Source organism: Simochromis diagramma, unplaced genomic scaffold (assembly GCF_900408965.1).
Source record: "Simochromis diagramma unplaced genomic scaffold, fSimDia1.1 OVJJ01000753.1, whole genome shotgun sequence".
NCBI lineage: Eukaryota > Metazoa > Chordata > Actinopteri > Cichliformes > Cichlidae > Simochromis > Simochromis diagramma.
The window spans coordinates 1802453-1830382 of record NW_024387523.1 but is presented as its reverse complement, the minus strand read 5'-3'; the positions used below and the strand labels follow the sequence as shown (position 1 = coordinate 1830382).

At 40.1% G+C, this 27930-nt stretch overlaps 2 protein-coding genes across 3 annotated transcripts; both read left to right on the top strand.

The window, feature by feature from the left end:
• The first annotated feature begins 662 nt into the window (after positions 1-662).
• On the top strand, positions 663-17673 carry eloa (elongin A). Of its 2 annotated transcripts, none has more exons than XM_040020828.1 (12): positions 663-792; positions 6683-6739; positions 6922-7034; positions 7232-7770; positions 9816-10144; positions 12257-12368; positions 12875-13027; positions 13719-13816; positions 14579-14759; positions 14922-15051; positions 15237-15379; positions 15477-17673. In XM_040020828.1, exons 1-12 carry the CDS (start codon positions 721-723, stop codon positions 15536-15538), a joined length of 1989 nt encoding a protein of 662 aa, XP_039876762.1. In that variant the 5' UTR covers positions 663-720; the 3' UTR covers positions 15539-17673. The 2 variants fall into 2 exon arrangements, with proteins under 2 accessions (XP_039876762.1, XP_039876761.1); XM_040020827.1 differs by having other exon boundaries at positions 15237-15383.
• A 1421-nt stretch (positions 17674-19094) lies between these two features.
• Positions 19095-27903, top strand: pithd1 (PITH (C-terminal proteasome-interacting domain of thioredoxin-like) domain containing 1). The gene is made up of 6 exons (XM_040020829.1): positions 19095-19513; positions 21268-21311; positions 23421-23498; positions 23729-23833; positions 25663-25771; positions 27441-27903. The coding sequence occupies exons 1-6, from the start codon at positions 19322-19324 to the stop codon at positions 27540-27542; spliced, it is 630 nt and encodes a 209-aa protein (XP_039876763.1). The 5' UTR covers positions 19095-19321; the 3' UTR covers positions 27543-27903.
• Positions 27904-27930: the final 27 nt, after the last annotated feature.

Sequence of the window (27930 nt, the reverse complement as noted above, 5' to 3'; positions counted from 1 at the left end):
TATAAGTCAACCAACACTCTAGTTTTAAGAATGAATCTTATGACATAACTCTGAGGAAAACATCCAGCTCCAAGTTATCGCATAGTCAGTGATACCAATACATTTAACGTGGAAGACATTTGTGACTTTTTACACAAGCTCCTGGAGACGCTACAGTATATGCAAGTGCATTCAGAAATGTTGAAGCTGGTCCCCTGGAAACAATTGTTGATAGAGGAATTCAATGAATGGGTGTTCTTGTTTTAAAGTGACCCTTCCAGTCAGTCTGTGGTTGACAGCATCTCTGCTTTGTCTGTGCTTATGAACATTTTTTATGTTACTTTAGTGAAGCTAAATCTGTTTGGGGGTATGGTAGCCAAACTGAATAAGATGGGGTGAGTTTACGCCATAAGCTTAGTTTTTTATGTTCATTTTTTTTGTGGAAAACAAACTAATACTTTTATAGTTAGTTCACTTTATTGTGTTTATTTTGCTTTCAGACTTTTTTTTTAAATCATTAAGAGTTAAAAAATAAATAAATAATTCTACATCTTAAATGAATGTACGTGTTGAATTACGTTTGACTTACGTTTTGTTTTTGTTTTGTTTTTTTCTTCCTGGCACTGGGCTTTTATTTTTTAAACTCCGTCGTCCCAGGTACCGGAAGTCGCCTCGTTTCTTCCCTTTCTCTGCTCGGTCTGGATCAAACCGTTTCCGGGCGACAGGGTACCAGCAGTAAACATGGCGGAGGAACTGCTGGAAACAGTGGAGAGACTTCAGTCCCGGCTCCAGGAGAACCAGGAGCCCCGAAAGGTAACGGCCCAGCAGGTCGACACGGACACGTTTGGTGGTCAGCACCGATCGTTCCGCGAAACGTGACCGACAGACGTGAGGAAGCCGCGGTCACGGCGACGGCTCCCAGAAAGTCGTAACGTTTTTTAAATGCTGCGTTCACGGCTCGCTCTCCGACTCTGTCTTCTCACATTTCTCGGTTCAGACTGTGATGATGAAGCATCAGCAGTTTCCTGAAGTGGCAGCTTTATTTGCAACACAATGCTAATCTAATTCATTTGCAGAGTATTAGATTAGCATTGGGATAACTGTATGATAAAGAAAGTATTTAAAAAAGACATTAGGAGAATAAGATCAACAGTTCACATTTCTAATACTTCTCATCATTTCTACATGTTGAAATCATAATATAAACCATAGTTGTACTGTAAACATCTCCACTGTCTGTTGCTGTGTACAACAGATGTTTGGGATTATGATTTGGGTGTAATTTATTATATGGATAATGAAAGTATACACCAGGGAAATCATACCTGCCACTAATCTGACACTGATTCTGGGCATTGATGTGTTTGGTATATAAACAGTTACTCTTGCCTCCTTAAACCAATATAGCTAATAGGATTTCCATTTCTCACTCATGTGTGAGGCTGCAGCTTCAGCTGTTAACTAGGCCAGTGAGGAAGGCTCACTCTATAGGTCCCTATAATGACAGTCCTCTGTAGATATTGGGGCAGGTGTCTGTCAGTCAGGAAATTCAACATGTTTTAACACTACAATGCTTATGGCAGTCTCAACATGGGCCTTCAGTGGAGAATGTAAAGGCAGGCATGATTGGTCCCAATTCTGCACTTTCCTGTCTTTTTTTTTTTTACGTAGTAATTAAACTCCACTCAAACAGGTTGTTACTAATATTTTAAACACAGTGCTGGTTATTTTTTCCTTTAGTGTAAGAGTTAAAGTTCTTTTTTTCCCTCTTGCATAATAATAACAGGTCGTGTACTTCCCAAAACAGTTCGTCACTCATTCAAGTGAGTTCTTCAGTCACTCAGTGAAGCAGAGACTGAAAAAGTCACTTGGATGAATGACAAAACATTTCTCCCACTGAAAACGTCACATCCAGATTAACAGAGTCAACTTTCAGGGATTTTCTTACCTGGAAGATTGAGCATGCATCAGGTCATTTACTTGTTAACAGAAGCTGCATCTGTGCCAGTCGTACACATTTTCACATTTCTAAAATGCAACTTATTGAGTAATAGATTAACAAAAAATTTTGGCATGGTGTCATTCATATTTGTGATTTTGTTTGTTGGGTTTTTTTTTACTGTGTCATGCAGAAAACACCAAATTCCCTAAACAGCTCTGCATTTTTAAATCTTACCTCATCACAGTAAGAACAATTCACACAGCCTGTCGTCTCCCTGGATGTTTTAAAATCTGAATCTTTTTTTTTTTTTTCAACCATTTATTTTCAGTTATAGCAAGTAATTGTAATATATTTATATATTGTAATATATATTGTAATATAATTAAACTTATTTAAATTAGTCATACACATTGATTATATAAACTGAAAATGTCATGACCCTCTGTAGCCCACAGAATTGTGGGATTTATTTCAGAGATAGGATACATTCAATTTAAAGTGTGAGTGATATCAATATCTGATTAGATAAAAATACAATATTTTATATATCTAGATATTTCTAACCTTAAAACACACAAAACATAAACAAATTTCCCTGACATCAGCCACGTTTGATTATTTATTTACTTGTTTGTTGTATTTGTCTCCTGTTGCCAGCAGGGAAGCTGCAGAGCGCCCTCTGGTGGACAAACTATGGAACATCACAACTAATAATATGGTTGAATGGTGTTTCTCCCATCTCTTTACTTTCTTAACTTTCATTTATTGACCATTGTAAATTCAGACACACAAACACTGCAAATAGCTGATATTGGCTAAGGGATCGGCCAGGCTCTAGTTAAAATAGATTAAAAATAAAAAGCTGATCATTTAGTAAACCATAATTATGTAGCAGTGTTTAAATTGATATTTCAGGGACCTTTAGGGACTTTAATTGAAATGCAGATGATTGAATAAAATGTAAATGCATGTTATTTGGCTGTTTAGCTGAATCGTTTGGCCAGTTTGGACAAGACAATATCTGGGTATTTCTTGCTAAATGACCATTATCTGTTATTGCATCAATTCAAATTGTAGAGAGGCATTTACCGTATTTATGTGATTTATTATTGTGTCTAAAGTAATCTTCTTTTTTAAAAATTTATCTTAACAACAGTATTTCAGAAGGGCGTCACCACAAACACAGTCGTTTTTTAGTATCTCAGTGTGTTCCGACAGCCTGTGAAGGCACCGTGTGGGACGTCACAGTAATTAAGGGGTTTTAACTTGTTATAACGTAGTTGTTTAACCCTACATTTTCAGCTCAATGTAACGATTGTCAGCTCGTTGTTAGTACATATGGATTTATTATCTGCCTTTTATCGGAGCAGCTGCACCAAACACGACATATTTTACCCGAAAACCAAACTCGAAGCTAGAGCAGTCGTTAGCCGTTCAGCTAGCTAACGTTAGAAAGTAGTGACAGCTCAGCGGCGACAGGCCTCTGAGATTTACCCGATTCTGGTTAACTGGAGCTGGGCTCCTACTCATGTCCAAACCCGGAGTCTATTGTTAAAGAAAACTGGAGATAAAAGCGTGTAAATGGTGACACACGGCCTCTTGGCTTCGCCTTTGTTTACTGCTGGTGTGTAACAAAGCAGCGTGGATGCGTGTGATGCGTTTGCTGAGCACAAACAAGCTGCACAAGTGAAGCTTTAACTGCAAAAGAAGACGCAAAAATCAGGAGGGAAAAGGTTTTCTAACAGCTCTGCCACGTTAGGCCACCTCATCCTTTAGCAGTGATGGCGCAGAGCTGAGCGCAGATAGTGTGAGTCAGGCAGCAGCTGCAAGTTTCATATGAAGCAGGTCCACGGAGCAGATGGAGCCTCTCTACCGAGAAAATCTCGGGGAGGAAATGCATGAAAATCTGCTTTAACGCCCTGTTCACTTTTCCAGTTTTAATATATAATGAATTGTGATGTACCAGTTGTTTAAGTGACTCGGACTTTGCAGGAGAAACAAAAACACAAAGCCTTGCCACTGGGTCCCAAATAATGCAAACCTAATAATGCAATCATGTAATCAAGACGCACTGAATCTTATCCCTGCCTTTATCTCATCATGCCTGACTGTAACAGACTGATTGCCTTTAAGACCCTCTGTAGTCGCCTTCAGCTACATCTCAGACTTTTTTTTTAACCGTTTGCAGCAGTACCTTGAAATCCTCGGGCAGAGGACTTATGTCTTCTCCAGAGGCTCAGCTGAAACCTCAGAATCTGTTACTGAACATGGAAAAGGTTGAAAATGGAGAGTTAGTTTATTTCAGACATGGAAAAGTAATATTTTAAGAGGTTACCGATCCAAATACAAAGACTCAAAAGCAGTCAGCTCGTTACAGTCTGACTGGTCAGGAACCAGGCAAACTAAAGACAACAGAAGAATAAATATTGATGGGCGACAAAATGTTTTAAAAATTGATACATTAGAAAAATTGAGAATAATTATTTGAAAGTATCTTAGAGTCTCATTGCATTTCATTTTAGATTATTTTGAACTGATTCCTGTGTTTTCCTTTACATAAAGGAAAAATCCTTTATGTAAAAAAAAAAAAAAAGGATTTTTCCTTTTTATTTTTCCTTCTAAACTGATCTTGGAAAAAGTGCAAATTGAGGCATGAAATGTAGGAAATTAATTGTTGAATGCTCAAAATTTCCTTGAGTTTACCCTAGCTTCCCCGGTTTATTGTTTTTTAATGTAATGTGTTTAATTTAAATGAAATGTTTTCGAGATGTTTTAGTTGGTTTTGCAGTCGTTGAATGGTTGTGTTCAGTGTTCAGACTGTTATTACAGCTGCCGTTCTATGGGATAACATCTTTGGGTTTCAGTAGGGATCCATCTGTAAATGTGTCGACCTTTATTTAAACTAGAAATAGTGCGGGACATTTTTAAGGCAAGCACAAAAGGGTAAATCATCTCGTGTTACTTGTGAAGACTCTGCAGACGTTAAAGAGAAAAGTTAAGAATAAATATTTCAAATTGGCACAGGGAATATACCCCGCTTCTTCATTTTATGTTTTTCTTATTCACTATGACAAAATAACAGGAAACCGCACAAATGTATGAATAAAAATTCATCACCCATGATTCTTTACTCATTATCCAGATGCACTCATTCCAGTGTATGTTATATTAAGGGTGACCGCATGTCCTACTTTTTACCTGGGCCTGTACAGCATATCAGCCCTCCACCCATCTAAGGTATTCAGACAATGTCCCACATTTTAATTGGCTCTGCTGAGTCTCAAAAGGAGGTGTTGTGTGGATGCATCCCTGCTGAAACCTAAAGATGATTAGCATCTGAATCCTCTGTTTTTACTGGGAAATAAAATGAAAATAAAAAAGTGTACAAAGACAAAACCCCCACAAACTTTAGCTCTTGTATATGCGCATAAGAAATTCCTCACATGGTCAATGCCAAACCAGTGCCAAAGAATTTTGGACTGCTAGTAAATACATTATACATTAAAAAGCGACACAAGACGAGCAAATCTCTTCCAGTGTGGATGCAAATTTAGGCCTCTGAAGGTTCTTATCTGTATCACGCTACGATTACATTATGTTGCCTAGCAGTCACCTGTTAACAGGCCACAACAGTCCCAGCAAATTTACTGCTGTTGTTACAATTCCTTATAAGGATTGTTTTTATGAAACACTTGTGTATCTGTTTAAACCACAGGTGTCAGGCGGGCCACACTACAGCTCAATTTAATATCACGTGGGTCAGACCACTTATACAGCTGTATAAAAATCCGCCTTTATTTTAACGTAAAGAAGTTCTAAATACATTTAATTAGCTGTCTTATGTGTATTTTAGTACAAAATAATAAAGTTTGTGGTCTTTCCATTTTTAGTCCTCACACCTCACAGTGTTCACTGTCCAAAGCCATTCACTGGGCTAGTTTGGACCAGGTTAGTTGAGGATGAGCTCTCAAAGTTTTTGAAAATTTTAAAGCAGGTTTTATGTGTGAAAACAGTAACAGTGGGCTAATTAGAAGCTTTAGTAAAGTTAACAGTTGTAGCTGATAAACAGGCGCAGCGTGAGCTGGTGGAAATCCAGCCCGGGCTGCTGCTGTGTGTCATAGAAGCACCTCAGGTTCAAATGGATCTGCTGGACTTTTCCACTGCAAAGCATGAAGCACAGCAGCAGCCAAAGTCACAGCGATAATCATCATATCTTCACGTGTTCAGTATCAGGCTGAGCTCACGACCAGCAGAGCCCAACGCTCATGTAACGAGCACTAAATGCAGCATCAGGTTATTCCTTTAACTGTACAACACCAACACGCCAACTCTTCATGTGGATTAAAACAAAGGCAGGAATAATCTCCTCTGTCACCTTTCGGGGGCTCAACAGTAATATTTACCAAAACAGCAGCTTCAGTAACTGTTTTAGGAAAATAAATTTAAACAAACTCATTCTGCTTAATTTCAGCTCTATATTTTTATTGTTGGACTCTACCAGAGTAGCTTTTACACGGTTCTTGATTCAAAATAATTTATCTTACACTCTGTCTCCCTTAAGTCCAACTTTCTTGTGATTGACTGTATCTCACAAACAAAAGGTTTGAAGAACAGGTGGTCACGTCTGCAGTATTTGAGTCTTTGGCTTCGTCTAATATGAACAACCATCACTGTAACATAAAATAAGGAAAGGCTCTGTGGTGGAATCGGGACTCTTTCTCCAAATGATAAATTTTTGTTTTTCCTTTCTTTTTATTTCAGCTGCTGAAGACTCTGAAAAGACTCGGGGAGCTTCCTATGACTGTGGACATATTGGTGGTAAGGATGTGTTGCTTCATCACCTCCAAACTGTCGATGCAAAAATCAGAGGGAAAATATTCCAGATAAATGAGTGGGACAGCAGGTTGACAGCTTCCCTCCTGAACTTGTTTCTGACCAGTTAAATCGCTTGCCTGGAGCTGCCAAAGCATGACTGTTAAATCTGGGAATTTCTCTCGTAGGAAACTGGAGTGGGAAAGGCTGTGAATTCCTTCAGGAAACACGAATTAGCTGGAGAAGTGGCAAAAAATCTCGTAGCCAAATGGAAGAAACTGGTTCCTCAGTCTGGAGACAGGTATCGGCTGCACACCTCTGCCTCGACATGCATGACTTTAGCTCTCATGTGTCTGTACGCTGTGTGCTCTGTTTCTGCAATGGTCGTATGTAACGATGACTTTTCAGGACAGAAGATCCAAACCTTCAAAATAAAACCCCAAAATTAAATGGCGTCATCTGCAAAAACTGAGTTCTGTCTCCATCTTTCTTCCTCAGACCCAACAGCCACGGCTCCAGATCTCACACACAGGCTCGAGGCCACGACGCGAGCGGCAGAGGAGACCATAAACGTCCCCGAGAGCCCTCGCCTGAGGAAGACCGCTCCTACGTAGAGGAGGAGGAAGAGGAGGAAAGAGGTTACCACACCAACTATTCGCCCTCACCTCCTCAGCACGACCAGTACAGTCCCCCACAGCGCGGAGGGTATCACTCAGACGAATACGAAAGCCCTGAGCCCGAACCTGAACCCAGCCCGCCACCACCTCCTCCCCCTGTGTCCCGCAAAGACGTCCGCCACACCAAACCAAACAAGGAGCCGAGCAAGAACCACCACAGCGACCGAAACCGAGACGAGGAGCGGCGGCAACGCCACGCACAGACGAATAGCGATAGAGAAGGCGGAGGAAGTCAGGGGAAGAAGCGAAGCGGAGACCGAGAGAGACATCAGAGTCCGGTACAGAAGGCTGCCAAACACAGCAAGAAGTCAACCACGCATGACAGCAGGAGGGAGGAGAAGAAGAAAGGAGGAGATGAAGGTGAGTTCGATACTTGTTATTAATCTCGATCTCTCTTCCACAGCATGTCTTTTGTCCTGTCTTCCTACCGGTCGCAGCAGATGGCCGCCCCTCCCTGAGCTCGGTTCTCCTGGAGGGTTCTCTTCTGTTAAAAGGGAGTTATTCCTTCCCCCTGTCATTAAAGTGTTTGCTCATAGGGGGTCATATGATTGTTGGCGTTTTCTCTGTATGTATTGTTGTAGGGTCCACCTTACAATATAAAGCGCCTTGAGGCGACTGTTTTTGTTATTTGGCGCTTTATTAATAAAATTCACAAGAGCTACAGCGCCTGCCTATGTAGGCAGCTGCCCCCAACCACTACAGGAAACAATAACCAGCTGCTCGAGTAACTGATAGCAGTGGTTAATCTAAAGATAACAGAAGAAAAAAACATCTGCAGAATTATGAGCACTTTCAAACAGTTTAAAATCAAAACATCTGCAGCTCGCTGAGACACCTTCCTGTTGCCTTGCTTGTGGGCGCATACAGGTGACTGCATCACTCGAGTCTCATTTGAATAACAAATTAACCTTTTAAAAGCAGTTGACCAGTCTTTTTAATCTTTAAAAGACTGCAGTCAAATATCAGGTTCACAGAAATAATTTTTCATGTTCCACTCAAGATCCCAGTTTATCTAAAGATACCAAACATGTCAGAATTAATTTGTTACATGTAGCCTGAATAACAATTTAAACTATAACTACACCATCTTCTCCTCACTAAAAGCCCATAAATGTCTTACTGAAAGATAATCATCTTCTTGTTGTACTGTGTAATGTTTTACTCTGCTATGAAGGAAATAAGCCGTGAGATTTAGGGGCACTTAAATAATCTTCTTTCTGTCATTTAACTCTTGATTTGTGGTACTTATACCACAGCCAAAACAATTACTATAGAAGGTTAAAGGCAATCATTGTGTGGTCATTTGTGCAGCTCTGTGCAACAGGAAGGTTGTGTGTGTTTTATCAGCTTGGATCAAGAAATATGGCCACAACACAGAGTGACTTCCTGTTCTGAGGAACTGAGCGATCGTAGAAACAGCACGAGAAACTCCTCTGACAGGAAGTGACAAAGTGAAATTTTCAAACTGTTTTCTTGTTTGGTTCATTAACCACAGCATGCATGTGTGAAGCAGAAGAGGAGTGTGTGTTGTTAGGTGATTGAGTAATTAGTTAGTCACTAGTAATTAGGAGTTAACAATTTTTATAATGTAATAATAATTAAAACTTCACTTATGAGGAGGCTGTAACGGTCCGTTGTGCTGGAGGGAGCGGAGCGTGTCGATTTATTGGTCAGTCTGCGTCCTCACCCTCACCTATAGTGATGATCGTTGATGCAATCAGCAGAAATGAGTTTCATCTAAAGGATGCCTGGGCTCTACGTTAGAGATCGGACAAGGAGACGCTGTTCCTCCACATCGACAGGAGCAAGATGAGGTGGTTTAGGCATCTGACTGGGACGCTTCCTGGACGCCTCTTAGGTGAGGTATTCAGGCGTGTCGGTGTTGGTGATGTCACTGTTGGTGCTCTTGCAAATGGCAGTGCGTACAAAAAATTATGGTTATGTCAGGTTGTCGTGCACCTCTCGGTTTTTTAGCTCATCTGGCCAATAAAATAGAAACGCTTATGCTGTGGCGTGGCACCCGTCTGTCTGTCCGTTCACAAGAATCACTCCTCCTCCTCAGGTTTGAATCTAGTTTACACAGAGTGGTCACCGAATGCGTCTTCACAGACATTGTGCTCAAAGGTCCAGGTCATATTTGTTGTTTTGTGAGCAGTAACATGTGAATTGTGCTGCACCGTTAGCCAGATAGCCTACTACGTCGTTCCGATTGTGGCTTGAACCTCCAGACAAGAATTCCTCTGATTTCTTTGCTTCCTGCCTTAAATTCTACTCTTACAAAAGTGCTGATGTCCATAAATCCAAAATAAAATCCTGGATTAAAGTCTTTGTTTTATATTTGTCATTTCTTGAATATTTTAAGAGAAATTAATGCAGTATAATAAATGATGATCTTCATCTTTTAGGGCGACCACGAGTGCCGAAGGACTCTCCACCTAAGGAGGAAGAAGAGGACTTCGAGGTGCCCACCATGTCCTTCGAGTCCTTCCTCACATACGACGCCCCGACGTCTGTGAAGAAGAAAAAGAAGACACCGTCAGCTTCATCTTCATCGCACAGTCGGCCGTCTCACTCCTCCTCGTCAACGTCGTCTTCCCATCGCACACGAACACCTCCACCTGCATCCTCCTCTTCGTCCTCTTCTTCTTCCAAAGCGCGCAAGGCAAACGGCGCTCAGAGTACCAAGAGGACACATTCGGGGACAGCGGTGACGACGCCATCGAGAAGCAAGGAGGTACCAACCTTTTTAAAACATGTTATTTATCTTTTTATTTAATCAACATAGAAAATCAGCAAGATGGGGAAATCTGTCAGGTCTGTGCGATGCCATGATCTGTTCAGCTATTGTAAAGAAACTCCTGCTTAACACTGTGAAAAGGTAAAACTAGACCTCTAACAGGTGTTAAATCGTCCTTAAGGATTCAATTCAATTCAATTTTATTTATATAGCGCCAAATCACAACAAAAGTCTCCTCAAGGCGGATGACTTGGAGAGTAGAAGAAAATGACTGCCAAAACCCAGAGCAGATCTCTGATAGCATCGATGAGCATTTTTTAAATTTCAAGCATGAGTCAGTGTTTAAACCGATGACTCAGCTTTAGTTTTCAGGGTGTAAACGTACTTTTCTAACCTTGGAGTGAGCCGCAACTCAAGCTCCTTCTGTGAGCGTCTTCTGCAGCTGTCAGAGTTTTTTCAGTGAGGAAAACTGCAGCTGACATTTGTGTAGGGTTCCTTCTCTTTATTGATAAAGACTGACAGCGCAGAGGGTTCATCCACTCATTGTGACATTAAAGGCTCTGCAGTGATTGTAGAACTTGCTGCTTGCTGCCGTCGGTTTTGCAGTTAGAGCTCTGATGGTGTCATGTTGGTGAAAACATCAGATCCGTGAGATGCCTTTAGCCTTTAGTTTTGCTTTTATCTTGTGGGATTTTGTTTCCTAGCAACAGTTGATAACTCCAGTGTCAAGGTGATGCAGAGAGAAGCAGAAAGTAGAAACACCAACCACAGATTGCAGATACAACATAGGTGTAGCCTCCGGGTCTGAAACGTGAGGCCTGCACAGGAGTGCTTTAAACCTGCATTGTTCATTATAACAGCCAGCAGGGTGCGACTCCTCTGGTTGCAAGAACATGTTTAACTTTGTAAAATTCTGTGGGAAAATTACCTATAAGCCCACATGGTTTATGACTTCAGTAAACACTTTAATGATTCATTTATGGCCTAAACCGCTAGTTTAAGGTCTTATTTAATAAAAAATGTTCCTCATTTTGTAAATTATGATGCAACTGTGAGAAATACAGATGATAAAGCAGAGAAATGCAAACAAAGGTCAGTTCATGTTTATGTTATGCTGAACTAACCGTGTACTGGAAGAGCTTCATATTCAACATAAACAAATAAGAGTGTCAAAAGAATCTTGTGCAAGTGTCAAATGTTGGACAGTATTAATACGATTCATTTCAAACTTATTTATATAGCATCAATTCTCAATAAGTCACCTCAGGGTGCTTTTATATTATAACGACCCTATGTTATTAGAATGAAAACTCGATAAATAAGCCAATCCTCGAAAAACAGACACTTGGTGAAAGTGGGGAGGAAGAACTCCATTTTTAATTAAAGGAAGGAACCTGCAGCAGGGACAGTGAGAGGAAGGTATCGGCTGCAACAGTTGAAAGCTGGGTCTCCAGCTGGAATAAAGCAGTTTCCAATGAAAGAGTTCAGTTTAAAAGCTTGACGTCAGAGCATCAGGTCAGCAGCACAACCAGGGGGATGCTGTTGTGTTTTACTGACATTCACAAGGTTCTGCAACATGAGTTTGTCAGACTGAAATGTTCCTGATTGTTTGAGAGAGAAGGTTTAGCAGAAATGAGTTAATCTATTTCCCCAAAATAAAAACAAAGTGGATGTTTTACAAAAGCAAAAGGATAAAGAGCAGCTCGTGAAACCATCTGAATGTGAACAAGAAGACGACCTTAAACGGGGGATTGGCCAGATCTTGAACTTGTTGAACTCTCCTCTTTCTGAGTAAATCCCTCACTTTGATGAGCTGTTTCCACATCACTGCATCCAGTTACTGTGCAGGTTTAATATCCATCTCATACCCCAGGACCAGCATTCATTTTAGAGTTGTGCTTCTTCTTCTGTCATATTTAGATTTTCTTTTATTGAGGTCTTGACTTTTGTTTGTATTTTTTGTTTAATTGATACCCTACCTTACCTTTCTGAGTTGTTGTTACCTTTCTGATAGTTTCAGGCAAATAATGAGTTGTTTCTGATTATTTGGCTGCTATAAGTCATTTCCCATCTTTTGGGATAAATAAAGTGTTTCTTATCTTGTTGTAGGTTTATGAAGCTGTGCCGACTGTTCCTGAAATCCAGCTGCCAGCGATTCAGCCCAATTACAGACCTCTGCCCTCCATTGACATCACACCGCTGTCCCCTCAGAGACGCAAAGGTAAGGCCCTCGCCCCCAATATCAAAACTTTTTCATTATGTTATTTCTCCTTTAACTGCTATGAGAACACCAAACTCTGGCATCAAAAAGGTGAACCCTTCCATGAGCCTTTCTGTGCCTGTATTTGTGCATAAATTAAGCGCCTTAAAATGTTTTCTTTCCTTTTTTAAGTGGTTGTTGTTATAACTTGGAAACAAATACTTTTAGTTAACTTTGTGACATAACGTCTCACTTCATGCAGAAACTTGAGTGCAGTTGTGGCTGAGGAGCAGGTGAAGAGAGGAACCGCTTCTGACTGAATGACAGATGCTTTCTAGACTTTTTTTCCTCATTCTGTATCTTTGCACTTCTGAATCAGGTCACACATGTACCTGCGAGCGATTTCTCACATTCGTGCACATTGCGATCTGATCTGGATTTTCTTGCCAGCATCAGCATATCTGCAAACATTCTTCCTCATCCTCTACATTCAGGCTCACTCTGACGTTCGCTTGCTTCACTTTCAGTTCCTGTGTGCAATGAAGAGGATGATGCAGGCTTCACGGGGAAGCGGTTTAACTCCAAGATGGTGGTCTACTCAGGATCGAAGACCGCCTACCTGCCCAAGATGATGACGCTGTACGAGCAATGCATCCGTGTCCTGCAGAACAACATCGACTGTGAGTGGATATGCAGTATTTCTCTCAGTCTCTGAGCCTCCCTGCAGGGGGCAACAAGGGCCTGATGATGCCACGGAGTTTGACCATGAATATTAAAGCTGATGAGAGGAGTTTAATTTTATCTAAAGTGTAGTATAGCATGTTTTAGAGTTTTTAGTTTCATCACAGAGGTATGTGATTGGTTTGATCTGTTTCCCTGTTTGTTAGCAGGATTACTCAGATAGTGATGGACTGATTTGCAGGATAATTTTAGCAATGTAGGTCTGGGCCCACCTTGAACAGAATAGATTTTGGAGTCAGTACAGTTTCAGATCAGGGTTAGCTTTTGTGTATTGAGAAGTTTAGTTTCTCTTTCTCTTTACGATAACTCTAATAACCTTGCCGGAGACTAAGTTCATGAATAGCGTGGGGGCAATTTCATAGCCTTGAAGGTGCTATTGTTTTGCTCTTCACTCACTGTGATGGTCTGTGTAGGTACCAGGTGATCAGAGTTCACAACAAAGGATAAAAGTACAGCAGAAAGTCTCCACAGTCTTTCAAAGTCAGTATCTACTCAAATGTGGTCCTTGCCTGAACTCCACCCAACTGCTTTTTGTGTTGTCGAATAGGAACGTGTCTACGGTCTGCAACTGTGCATGCACATGAACAAAAAGTGTAATCCCACCCTGACGATGCCTCTCTGCTCTTTCAGCGATCGCTGAGGTGGGAGGAGTGCCGTTCGATATCCTGGAGCCGGTTCTGGAGAGATGTACCCCAGAGCAGCTGTACCGCATCGAGCAGAGCAACCAGGTAACATGTCAGACTTCAGTGAAACTTTTAATCTTAAAGCTTAATGTGAGGAAGGAGCGTGGAATCGAAAAATGTAGCCACAAAAATAGCTAAAACGTCCACATTGACCTCTTTGATTTTTATCCTTCAGCCATAAAAGACTGATGGGATATTTTTGTCACCCCGTTGTACCGGTAGGTGAGCGGCGTGGACACCCAGGTTTGTGAATGCGATATCTCGAGAACGAGGCGATGTAAGAGTTTCAGATTGATATCACAGGTGTATCTACTAGGAGGCTGAGTGCTAGCATTGGTGGCCACCGGTGTTTTTATAAGAAGTGAAAAATCTAGAGAATTTTCACTTCTTATTTTATTCCACTGAAATAGAACTAATTAGCACAAACTGCAAAAGTTTTGTTTTCACAATAGAAATATAAGGTGGATAAATCTTTTAGCATCATTTGCTTTCTTTTTCCAAACTTTGTTAAAAACTATCAAGCTGTATTTTATGAAACTTAGGAGGATGAACTCTGAATGGCTGCTACACATGTAACACTTTTACAAGCAGAGCAGTTATTCATCATTAAAGTTCATATTCGTCATTAAAGTCGGTCGCCTTCCTCTTTGTCTCCATCTTTTCTGTCTGGCGCAAGTTTACAGCTTTCCAGAAAATATTATAAAATATAAAGTTTGGATGTTGAGAAAGTTGTATTAATGTCACTTTTTGTCATGAGAAATATGGGTCATACGTCCCTTTTTGAAGATTCTTCTCGCCTCCTTTTAGTGGTTCACGGAGGAATCGGACGAGCTGTGGATGCGTCACTGTCGGCGCGACTTCAAGCGGGAGTCTCCGCAGGAGTACGAGTCATGGAGGGAGTTGTACCTGAGGCTGCACGACGAGCGCGAGGAGCGACTAAGGATGCTCACACAGAATATCACGTCTGCGCATGCCAACAAACCCAAAGGTGGGACGAGCTTTTGCAGTTTTGTATAAATCGACACATAAAGTACAAAGAAAAAGCTTTTTGGGATTTTCTGTTTGTTTCTGTAGTTATCATTCATGATGGTTTTTTTTATATTTTTAAGGCTGTTGAGTGTTTGACCGAGAGTGTTGTTTCCTCTAACAGGACGTCAGGTTAAGATGGCGTACGTAAACTCTGCCGCCAAGCCGCCCCGTGATGTTCGCCGCCGACAGGAGAAGTTTGGAACCACCAGTGGTTCGACAGCCAGCTCCACAGCAGCTGCAGCTCCTATCAAGTGAGTACAGAATAAGATCAGGGAGAAACTGAGAGGATGTTTAGAGATTTCCTGATAAATATCACAGACTGAGTTTCAAATCACGAGGAGGAAGATCTTCTCTATCGATGCACACGGCTGCAGACAGAGCTGTGTAGGGTTTTTTTTAATATTCACCACAGTGGCTTTCTTCCTGTGTCCCTCAGAATAAGACCGGCTACCACTGACTACTCCGGAGAATCAAGCCAGTCGTCTTCCTCCCAAAACAACCCTCCTCCCGCTGGTTCATCCCGCTTCTCTGCACCGAGCGGAGTAGGACACGCCGCCCGGGAAAAACCTCAAGTCAAAAGTAAGTCTTGCTGAAAGCACCATTGAGGATTTCTTTTTTTCTGTGTGTGTCTTTTAATCTAACAAATCACTTCTTCCTGTTTCCTTCTTCCCCACAGAAATCGCCCCCATGATGGCCAAAACTATCAAAGCATTCAAGAACAGATTCTCCCGCCGGTAGTGTGAAAGAGACTGAATGTATTTTATGTGATTTTAATTACAGTGTAGCGGAATTGGACTGGAGACCCTCCAACCCTGCGCGCACACTTTCAGCCCCGCAAACATCACATGAACTTTGCAGTATTTGTGGAAAAATGGTTAACTTCCTTTTTTTTCTTTGTTTTTTTTTTTTTTGTGGGGGTGGGTTGATGTTTTTTTTTCTGTGGTGACGTCTGTTTTGCGGGTCTTAAATTAAGTATTTAAATCCTAAACGATGGTACACATGGTAGAAGGACACACACAAACACAGTCAGTCTGTTACTGAATCATGTTTTCCAGCAGACGGTTTTTAAAGAAAGAGTTTTTGGGGGAATTCTTGCTGCGAGGTTAGATTAGAGGATTTTTCTATCGCTTTCTCCGGCAGCACAAAGACTGGAAAGAGGGGAGCAGCTCGTTTTCAGCTGTAACAGAATCAGCCCCAGCAGAACCTTTAATTGTCATTAATTAACATGTACATTTGTACACAGCCAAAACGTGCACAAAAAATTTGTGACTTTTTAAAAAAATTTGCCTCAAACCTGCATTCTTTCTAATGGCCAGTAGGGGGCGTCTCTGAAATTATATTGTATAGAAGTCCATGAGTAAATTCTTCTAATGTGATCCGTAAACTCAGTTAACATTTTCCTGAAGAGTTTATGGACTCAGCTGCTAATTTTAAGTCTTAATCAATGAAAAATAAAGTTAATGCTGTAAATTATTTTTGCTAAATAATTTAAATTATTTGTGGGTGGCCAAGTCACTATGTTAGCCACCCGAGTTTTAAAACTCTCAACTTAGTGCTGCACTAACCAGTGGGTGATGTCGTGATGGCCACATCCAGCTTTTATATACAGTCTGTGACTAATTGCACTAATCAATTTGTTTCAGATGTTCATTTTTTTTAACCCCTCGCCTGTAAAAGGCTGACAGTGTACTGTCATCACTTGGGTGGCAGGGAAGGCAGCGTAGGATTTTGAAATTGATAGCATCGGTGCATCTACTAAAAATCTCAGATGATTTTAAATCTCAGTGACCTCGACCTCAAGGTCAGGGCTAGAGGTCAAGTTTATGAATGTGATAACTCAAGAAGAAACTCACCTAGGATTTTCACATTTATAGCGTAAGTGCAGTATTTTTACTGCTGTGACCAGACATTGAGCATCAAGGGCTCAACCTTAATGCAGTTAATAACTGAATCAAGTTTTCCTTTCATAAATAATAATAATAATAATAATAATAATAATAATAATAATAATGGGGGGGGGGGGACATTTGAACAAAGTAGCATTTCCGCAAAAGCTCCCCATCTGGTCAGAAACTGTAGACTTGACATGCAAAATGTTAATATTTATGCTTGATTTTCTCTTTTCATAACAATTAAAGAGATTACATTTGTTAAACAATGAACTTAAACGTTTGTTTTTCTCCCTTGTTTCCTGTCTTTGTGCCAAGCCAAGCGGTTCATATTTATCATATGAAAGATGATAGTTTTATCTGTCTTCTAATCAAACTAGTAATGAGCATATTTCCCAAAGTGCGAATCTTTTCCTTGTAAGGGACAGAAAAAGGGCTCTTATTTTAAAAACAGTCAGCTGTTGTTTCCCCTATGACCAAATGATACACTACAGTGGGAAACTTTTACACTTTTACTCTTGTTTTGTCTCTTAATCGCATGCACCGTGCACGTCCCGACACCCGAGACATCAGCTGGATGGTGGGGGACTTTAATCATGTTTTGCCTGGTGCATTTAAAAAAAAATGTGTTTGGCTAAGATGAAAGCACAGCAGAGCGTGCGGCGTCGTAGACTTACTTTAACCCTCCTGTGGCTTCAATTCATGTTTCCCTGCTGTCGAATGTGTGCTTCCCTGTTTTTATCTGCTTCACTGTGACAAACTGATTGAGTGAGGGGAGATTTGGAAAAAGAACCATAAGTTGTCTGCAGCTGCAGTCCATGATGATGATGATGATGATGATGATGAAATGTATTTATTTTCAACACTGGGACCTGGCACCCCACAACATGGGCCTGAATGGAAGTAGATTACAAATTGTAATTTTATTAGATTTTAATAAATGTTATATGGTCATTTTTATTAAAATTGACTTTTTTCCCTGAAGCTGTTTGTGTGGGTCTCTTTGTCACTCAGAAAGTCTGCAGTGCAGGGGGTTTATAGAAGTGATCCATCTTACCAAAACTACCTTATATTATTAACATAATAATATCTGTATATTTTTTTTCTACGGTTATTATTCTTAACGGCCAGCATCACTTTTAGTAGTTCAGCAATCGCTGAGCGTTTTACAGGGCTCAACGTGACTAAATGAATGAGAGACAGAAACGTTTTTTTTTAACAGCTATTAAAAAAACTGAAGCAGGAGCCTCCTTTATTTTTGTTTTTAACCTGTATAATAGTCACTTTCTTTTACACATAACTTTTCCAGATTCCTTGTAATGAACGTGTTTTTGATATGAGGACATCATTAAATCCAGGTTTTTGTACATTTTGCTTTATGCTCATGTCGCTTTTATTTTTATGTGACACTTGTAAACAGTTTGCGACACTGCCGGCGTTTGGTGGTAAGACTCGTGAGCCAATCTGATAGCACATCGCTTGTGTTTTCCTCTTCGCGTCGTAAAGTGGCTACGTTGTAGCAGATGACAATTTCCTGTGGGGATCTTTTTCTTTTCAAAATAAAGTGTTTTGAAAACTCATAAGTTCCATTGAAAAAGCTCTGTTTGCGTTGGAAAGCTGAACTAACTGAATATACCAACCATTTCTTTTCTTCAAACTAAGACTAACCCTTTCTTTTATAACAGTCAAAATCAAAGGCTCCAGATTCATATCACCATGCTGATACTCTACAAGTTCAATTAAATAATCATTTTACTTTTAAGGATCTTTATTACTGGGCCACAATACATGCAACACATTAGATATCTTCTCACCTACAAAATGTACAATGCACAGTATCTGAAGCACAAATGAAGCATTTGAATTAAATTCCAAAGGCTATTATTCTGTTCACCGCATTTTAATTTTAAAATTAGCCATTTTTAAAACTTTCTCAGTCTTTTAAGTATCAGCTGCTTAATTTGATGTGTTTCCACATGATTATTAGTAATTTAACAGTTCAGAAAGGGAATTTGGTCTGAATGCACGAAAGGAATCTGAAATAATTCAGTGCAAAAAGTTTTTTTTTAGTTTTTTGGATGTTGGAATCACTGCAGTAATGATAATGAACTGTGGAAAAGACACGTACAGACTGCTCATCCTGGAAAGAAAAAAAGTTTAGACCTTATTTCAAATTTACAGAAAGACAAAGTTACTGCTTAGAATGAGAAGGATCAGTCAAAAAAAAAAAACCGAATAAAAAAACAATTTTTAATGGTAATCAATGTGAGACAGGTGATTTCAATCACACGACCAAGGTGCACATGAGCTAATCAGTGAGTTTGAAAAAAATTAAAGGAGATGTAGAGGTGTAAAAAAAAAAGTACTTAAGAGATTTTTTCAGGTTTTAAGGGGTTTTTTTTTCACTGAGTGATAAATAATACTAAACCACGTTTCGAATTGACGCAAACCTTTGAAGTTTTATTTTGAAATTCTTGCACCGGAACTTACCTCGTGACTTCACGTAACTTGACGCAGACGTCACTACACGCTTCCAAGTGAAACTTGCTGAGCTCATTTCACTTTATAAAAACGCTCCAGCGCGAACGCTACGTTTTATTTCTACCTGGAGTGATTAACGAAACCGGCCACGATGTCCGGACACGGTCATGGTCACGGGCACGGATGCGGGTGTGAGGGTGAGCATGAGCCCGCGGAGAGGGGCCTGGAGTATGGACTGTATCAGAAGATCGACCTGGAGAAGCTGCAGTGTCTCAACGAGAGCCGGGACGGAGACGGCAAGCTGGTGTTCAAACCGTGGGACCAGCGGAACGACCGGAACAAGGTAACGCCTCTCCCCCGGGCAGGTGTCCAGGTAGAGCGCACGCTGCGGAGCTGCGCAATATCCAAACTAAACTTTACCGAGCTTTGAGGTGCAGGTTCAGCCTGGTCATGGAGTCAGCAGCTTGACTTCAAGTCCTGTAACTTTACCAGATATTGATCTATGAAGGTAAAGTATTGATTTTAGATTGGTTTGGTTTGTAAATGGGTCCACCAGGAGCAGGGCAGCAAACACGCGCAAAAGACACTGATAGAAACAAAATGGTTATAAAGAGAGAAAAAACATTACCACAAAGTGATCACAATAAGAGAAAACGACCACAGAATTGCCTTAAAGAGAGAGAGCGCCTCAAAAATGGTTAGAATTAAACAACAAAAAAGACATAAAATGACCAAAGAGGTACACAAATTATCCACAAATAAAGCATAAAATTAGCACATAAAACCATTATATGATCACAGAAGACTCGCATAAACTCAAAAAACCCCACAGAAGAATGTCAAATGACCACAGAGACATATAATGTGACCCCCGAGCAAAAAAATTGAAATGCAAAGAACAACCACAAAAAGAAGCTCCAAGTTGCCTTAAAGTAGGACAGAATAACATTATGACCATTATAAGCAAAATCTGATGCATAGTGACTTCAAAATATCCAAAGTAAAAACAAAAGAACTGAATAGAGGTTCAAAGCAATCACAGGTATTTATAAAATGACCAAAGAGTGAAACTTGACCACAGAAATACCTTTAAAAACAGAGAGAAAATGGTTACCACAAAATGACCACAGTCAGGTGCATAAAGTGTCCACAAATAATCAAAGTAATGGGTAAAGCAACCAAACTGAGACGTAAAACAATCAGTGATCGGTAAAGTGAGCACAAAAGTCAGAAACAAGACTCAAAGCACCTGCACAGAGACACAAGAAATGACCAAAAAGACACTCGAAATAACCACGAATTTACTTAAATGGCCTCAAACAATGAAAGCAAGATACAACATGACCACAGAGATGCGTGACAGGATCACAAAAGTGCAAAATAACCATAAATGACCAAAGTCAGGCATGAAATTACTGCAGAGAGCAGCAGAAAAAAAAAATCACCAAAACTGGACCCAAATCTGGAGCTGAGGGGTTTCAGTGTTTTCAGTTTTTTAAGAAGTCGAGAATAAATGTGGGGGAAAATGTATATTTTTCCACCACAGTTAACTGATCGTATTTGGAGGGTTTTTTTTTTTAATTTTTTTTATTTTAAAGGACATTTTAAAAATCATGAAAGGTGATTTTAAAAAAAAAAATTGTTTTCTGAAACAATCACAAAATGAGTCACATTTAAATGGAAAACACCTTGAAGTCTTAGAATTTCTCAACAGGGACTTTAATGAAACCTCCCACACAGTCTTACAGATCCAAAAACACTGTTGTTGACTTCAGATATGTAATATTTTCATATGTCATTTATAAAATATTTTTAAAATAAGCCACATTTGACTCTGTGAGCTTCACAAGAAGCCTCGGGACAGCTGAGGAGGGATCAGCTTTGTGAATATTGTTGTTTATGATTTCCCACGCAGCTGTCTGCTTTTTTTTTTTTTTTTTTTTTTTCACCTGAGCACAGTTTCAGTATGAGACATTGTTGTGTCCGCTTTAATTTTAGTGAAGCTCTTAATCAGAACTGGTGACGTCATATCAAACTCAAACATCTGCGGCTGCCTCTGTTTTCTGTAACCATAACGCCTTGTTTTTCTGCTTGTAGTTTGTGGACAGCGACGCAGATGAAGAGCTGCTGTTCAACATACCGTAAGTCCCAAAATGATGATGATCATCATGATCATGATCATCATCATGCCTGCATGTTCTTCTATTTCTGTATGACACAAAAAACACTGTATGCGTCTCAAAGTGATTTAGTGTATAAAATCTGTGGGCAGATACTTTTCATACTACGGAGCCCCGTAAGGGACATGGGGGAAAAAATTAAGACTGACTTTTTCTAGATCCCGAGTTAGTTTTGCGAGATCTCGCAAAAGTTCATCGTAGTTTTTTTTTTTTTTTCTTTCTCCCATGTCCCTTGCCGGGCTCCGTATTATACTTTTAAAAAGAAAAGTAAAAAGAAAATATTTGGAAATTACTATTATAGTGCTGTCAGCGTGACGTTAACGCCATAACTGCATCAACGGGGCAAATTTCTGTTAACGAGTTACCGCTGATCGCTCAGTGCGTGGGGCTGGACGGTGTTAACGAGCTAACCACGCTAATGCCATGCAATGATTTTCATTTTCTCAAAAGTTGACAGCGCGCCTTATGTATAATTCCGGCTGTGCTTACTGACCGCGAACCGATTTTATGTGGTACACGGCGCTCAGCAATCTGTCAAAAAATGTTTTAGTACGACTTTGGTAAGCTACGGAGCTGCACTGCTTAATGGATTGTCGGAGTATTACGGCTACCGTAGTCTGGAGCCTCGCGGAGTAATACGTACTGTGCCTTAACGTAATATTACCGTATTGTGTGTGTATAAGGACCACAAATGGCACCTGCTCAGCGACGTGTTTACGAAGCGGATTTCAAACTCCAGGCTGTCAGTCACGCAGTAGAACTTGGGAACAGAGCAGCTGTGAAATCTGTCTTTGTTATGCTCATCGTCTTTTAGCTTACATTTTGACTGCACAATTGTGAGCTTTTTGTTATGCACAAAAACAACATTGTTTTCTTTTATTTATGGAGCGTTATTTTTAATAAATGCTCATAATTTATTTTTGAGTAATTTTTTTCATGTACATCTATGCTCTATGTTAATAAAAGTGCCTGTGTGACATCTGGGACACAGCTTTGATTAAGAACTCTGTTTGTTCTTACTTTATGGCTTTAAAAAATATCGAGCTATATATCCTATATTCCCATCCAGCTAAATAAATATCGAGATATGAATTTTGGGTCATATCGCCCAGCCGTATGTCAGAGTTTCTGTTTGCACATCAGAAGTCTGTAGCATACTAACGCACGTGTTGCAGATGTGAGACATGACAAATGGTTCAAAGGACATGAGGCCCGTGGGCCAGAATCAGCCCTCTAAAGACCCCACTATCCCACTGGATAAGGACCAAAGTAATTAAGTAATGGATAAACAGTTAAATGTTTTGACATCCTTGATTCTTAAAGGGATTCACTTTTAGTCATGGGGCGAGCAGAAGCTCGGAGTTTCATTAATGTGTTCATCTTCTACAGGCAGCACGGTTCTCAGGTGCCCCTCAGCAGGCTTCCTGAAAGTGGTCAGTTAGATAAAGATGGGCTGTATCAGTCATTTAGTCAGTGCCTGTATTCACAAACATAAGAATCTTCTAACTTGGGCTGAAAATATCAGCAATTGAAATCAGTCAACAATCAGCCATTCAGAATCCTCTAATAATGAATTATTGTAATTATGTGAACTACAAATTCTGCCTTCTCACTTGGAGTGGCTTTTCAGCAGCACTACACATTTTCTCTTTGCTTAAGAGCCTCTTCAGCCTCTTCGAGTCCTCTTCAACACTTCTGTCAGTATTTATCTTGGGAGTTCATGTAAGAGGTAAAACAATTTGTGATTATCTTTTATCTTTGCCAGATTTAATGCCCAACTATTAGAGGGATTCTTAGAAAACTTCTCAGTATTAACTTCACCAGGATCTACTTTGTGAATACAGGTCCAGCTCCGGTGGATCCCCTGAATTTAAAAATATGGAGCAGCAAAGGTCCCCTTTCATCAGTTATATATAAAGTTTTAGCCCTGACTCTTGTAATTTTAAACCAAAGCTGGTTCTAATTTCATTTCTTTGTTTTCCCAGCTCTGCATTTGTTTATCATGACAGCTCCTGCCTCAGCATCTCAGCGTGCGTCTGCACCAAAGTAACCGTGTGTCATCTCTTTCAGTTTTACTGGCAGTGTGAAGCTAAAAGGCATCATCATCTCCGGAGAAAATGATAGCTCTCATCCAGCTGAGATACGACTGTGAGTGCCTGTCTCTGTGAGTTATTGCAGGAAAACGTAGATGGAAACTGGAGGCGGTGCATCTACATGGTTTGGTCATCGTTTTCCAACTTAGACATGATACTTTTTCTAATTAAGAAAGGAAAACATTAACATTTTAGTTGATTTGTTGTAAGTTGGCTTGATGGTGATGTCTTATGGCTAAATTGTTGGACTTTTGGGGTTTTTGGTGGGTTTTGGGGTCTTTTCAGCTACAAGAACATCCCTCAGATGTCCTTTGACGACACCGGCAGAGAACCCGAACAAGCTTTCAGACTCAACAGAGATCCTGCCGCTGAGCTGGAGTACCCAACAAAGTGAGAGCACGAACGCCAGTAAATGACAGAGTAATACCCAGTAAAACAAAAGAAACAAAAACACATAAAAATGCTCCTGCACTCCAGAAAGATGGATGTTAATCTTTCTGTGGAAGAGCTATAAAACTCATCACACTCACTGCTACATTAAGCATCCAGTTTAATAGCTGCAGGAAGAAAACGCCCACGCAGAAGACGCTTGATGTGTAAATCGCTCACTGCAGTGCACGTGTTAAACAGACATTTTTGTCCAAGTTGACAAATCATCATCGCTTTTCTGTGGATTCATGAAAAGCAAGTTTTCCGGTGTGTTCTCACGCCACACGTAACAGACTGCCTGCGTCTCTACATAATGTAGAAATTGTGTGTGTTGGTGTGTTTTCAGCCGAGGTTCAGGGAACTACAGTATGCAGATGAACCTCCTACGTTGTTGGGCCGAATTCGCAGTACTGAGTTGGTCTGTTTGAGGTGGCTATGCAGAGTGACTGTTTAGCGTGTAGGACGTCCTTAATTAATGATCCTCACACGCCCGGCTGGGGTGTTGAGGTTGAATGCTGATTGGTTGTTTATCATGGCAAGAATGGGTGGGGAGGAAAAAAAAAAAAACAGTAAAGATTTTAAGAAAGCAGCAGCAGCAGAGAGACAGACGGTGGCTGCAGTGGACACGTTTCCTTTTTAACACAGTTTTACTTCATTTCAAAGACAGTGGCTGTGTCCAAATTCAGGGGCTGCATCCTTGAACGGAGGCCGGATCCTTCGAAGGATGCAGCCCCTGAATTTGGACACAGTGGTTATTTATATATTTGTATATTCTGACTTAAGTTGGCTGAACGATCAACAACAGCACAAGCGAGAGTAACCCACAGGCTCATTTGTTCATGACACTGCCCCCTAGTGACAGTAAACAGCTCCAACATGCTGGAAAAGTCTGGAAAGCTCTCTGAAGGCTTTGCTTGGGTTCAACACACAATCATTGCCGGTCATGTATGAAAACTTGTTTCAGCTGTTGAAAAAAGCCTTTTCTGCCTTCAGTAAGTCAAAATTTTGAGATAATATCTCAAAATTTCAACTTACTGACTCAAACAACTGAGAAAATAACTTGAGAATTTGAGATAATAATCCAAAATATTGATGAACGGATGGCAGAACATGTTTAAATGGAAGAAACAAGCTTGCGTGCTAATACACTTTCTATTCTTTTTCTTTTACCCACTCACATATTTCTTTCATTTTCACTCTGGTTAGGTGTGGGCACGAAAACATTCACCCCAGCCTCTTAAAACTACTTAATTAAGAGTAGAAATAGAAGGTGAAGTTCAGTTAAAAAAAACACCAGTTGGGAGGTGGCCTGTTTAATTGAAATTTAAATAAAATTAGTTACATTTTTCAAAGACTATGAAAGCCGTTATGAGCATTAATTTTGACTGTGGTTGTTTTATTTTGGTTTGGTCTTTCCTTCCTCTCTGAAACTTGAAGTTATAGCTCTGACAGTCTAACGGCTTTCGTTATGTTCGCGCCAAGATGACTGATGCTTGTTGTGAAACTTAATCTGGTCAAAGACGTGTTTAAAAGATGAGAGGAGACATTTCTTTCGCTTGTCTGTGTTCTTTTGTAGCATTAACACGCTCATCATAAATGTCATGAACACGCTTACTTCATCCCATCATCCTTTAAGTTTCCACCACTCTGCCAGTTTCTTTTCATAGACTTGTATAATATTACATATAGTTCTCACACTGAGACCACATGATGGCTTTCCTGGAGTACATTTGCATTTCTGCTGTCTTTGTCTTTAACTAAAGGCTCTCTCGTTCTCTCTGCGTGTCTAGAATCGCTCGTTTTTCCAACGTTCAGCACCTCTCCATCCACATCTCGAAGAACTTTGGAGCAGAGAGCACCCGGGTGTACTACATTGGCCTCAGAGGAGAGTATTCAGAGGTTAGTCTCAACTCCAACAACAATAAAGAAAAGCAGTGTTGATGAGCTGCTTCCTGTGTTTTTCTTTTCTGATCAACTGATGTGCTATAAGGGATCATTTCAGCATGTTTATTTGTCACGACTGTGGCTTTAGTTTTTTTTTTTTTTTTGCCCATGTTTCACTGGTTCAGTCATAATTTTGAACCACTGTTATCAGTGACTATAAGAAGATTCTGATGTAGGGGAACCATTCTGTTGTTTTTTTTTTTGTTTGTTTTTGGGGGGGATTTCCCCACCTGTGTTAAAAAACCCAAACTTCCACTACATGATGTTTATTTCTCGAACTCTCTCAGTGAGGCTGGTTCTCTAAAATCCACTGAGGCAGAATCTTCCTTCAGGGTGTCGTCTGCATTTCAACCTTTTCCCTGAAGGTCCTCTGAGAGCTTCGCAGTTCCAGCTTTAATGAGGACTTAATGTTGGTAACCTCTGTGTGACTAATCTACAGCAACCACAACCTGCAGGATAATCATGTTTACACTTTCCTAAGGAGGAACCTTTGCAGGACAATTGCATTAGATTACATTAAATTAAGGTGGGTGCACCTAATAAACAGACGGGTACAGCTAGGTTGTAACCTATGCGTCTTGAAAACAGGATACAAGTGTCTATGGATGAGACTGTTTGGCTTATTTATCATCTTATGTGCAAGAATCTATACTCATGGATGTTTCCAGGAATCAGTTCTGATAGCATCAGTTTTATTCTGGCATTTCCATGATTGATTTTGGCCGTTTGCTTCACATCATTAGTACACTCAAACAAGATTTGTTTATTTTTTTTGTCACTTATCCTCAGGGCAGCAGATTCATTCCCGAGTACTTTGCCATCTTTCTGACGTTACAGAGTCTCTGTGTGTCAGTCACTTGGCGTGATCCTGTGATAGCACTTTAAACACATTTCATATTATCAAAACAAAACAGTCATTTCTGTCCTTTGTATTATTCCTAAATATTTGTTGCATTATTTGGTAGACAGCATTATGTGTGCATCAAAGGAGTTACAAAGCACGCTAAAAGTTAAAGATCAGTTCAGCTGTGGCACCATCGGGTTTTTTCCTTCTTTTTTTTTTTTTTTAGATGATTTTAAGATTAAAGGTGTCTTTAGCTTCCTGATCATCACTGAAGATCTAAACATTTCACTATCGAATGGAAAATTAGTTAATGATTAATTTATCAGCATGTTTTGCAGACGTTACTCCAGCTGAAAGCATTTAAATGTGACTGGAGAGATGATGGCAGAGTAACATTTGCAGGCACTTCATGAAGTATTTAAAGCTCTTTGCTTTTTGCCCGCTTTATTGTGTTGTTCCTATAACACGTTGTTCCTTAAAATGCATGAGTAATGGTTATTATTTTTCTTTTTATGTACTGTTTTGTTGTCACCCTCTAATTAATTATTAATGTCCTACGTTCTGTGTTTGCATGTCCTCCATGTATCCTCCACGTATCATGTTAGGCGTACGTCACCCGTAGAGAGCTTAACGTTCATCAGCATTTGTATCTGTGACAGTCTTGTTCAAGTCGCTGCTAAAAGCAAAATAAAGACTTTGAAGAAGTCTTTTCTTTTTAACACAAAATCTACAGTTTTAACACATTGTGTGAATTGTTTCTTCCTGTTTGCCCCTCTTAAGGCTCACAGACATGAAGTGACCATCTGTAACTACGAGGCCACAGCAAATCCTGCAGATCACAAAGTGGAGAGCATCATCCCGCAAACCAACTTCATTTCCTGAGAGCTCAGAGAGACTGGGAGAAGAGGAGGAGGCTGTTAAGGGTTGTAGTGACATCATTCTGACCGTCACAAAGTCAAAGATGAGTTTAACGCTGCGTACTGGCAGGGTGGTCGAGATCGACCGGGACTGAGCACCGATGTCTGAAGACCAGTGGAGCTTATGTGCGTCTGGAAGTGCTAAGATGTATGTCTGATTTCTATGGCAATAAAGGCTTAATGTTGACAAGCACCTGAATAATAAATGCATGAAACATTTCAAACTCAAAGTCTGCTCTTCTCAGTTCAATTGAAAGATAATCACCTCTATAATAACATTACAGGAACTCAGAAATAAAACATTAAAACCTGAAAATTAAACCAAACAAAGTTGTTTTTTGTATTTTATTAAA

Coding starts and splice junctions, on each gene's coding strand:
- eloa (XM_040020827.1), top strand. CDS start 721: ATGGCGGAGGAACTGCTGGAAACAGTGGAGAGACTTCAGTCCCGGCTC. Junction 7,771..9,815: donor GAAGAAAGGAGGAGATGAAG/GTGAGTTCGATA, acceptor TTCATCTTTTAG/GGCGACCACGAGTGCCGAAG. Junction 15,052..15,236: donor GCAGCTGCAGCTCCTATCAA/GTGAGTACAGAA, acceptor TGTGTCCCTCAG/AATAAGACCGGCTACCACTG.
- pithd1 (XM_040020829.1), top strand. CDS start 19,322: ATGTCCGGACACGGTCATGGTCACGGGCACGGATGCGGGTGTGAGGGT. Junction 23,834..25,662: donor GAGCTGGAGTACCCAACAAA/GTGAGAGCACGA, acceptor CTGCGTGTCTAG/AATCGCTCGTTTTTCCAACG. Junction 25,772..27,440: donor TCAGAGGAGAGTATTCAGAG/GTTAGTCTCAAC, acceptor GCCCCTCTTAAG/GCTCACAGACATGAAGTGAC.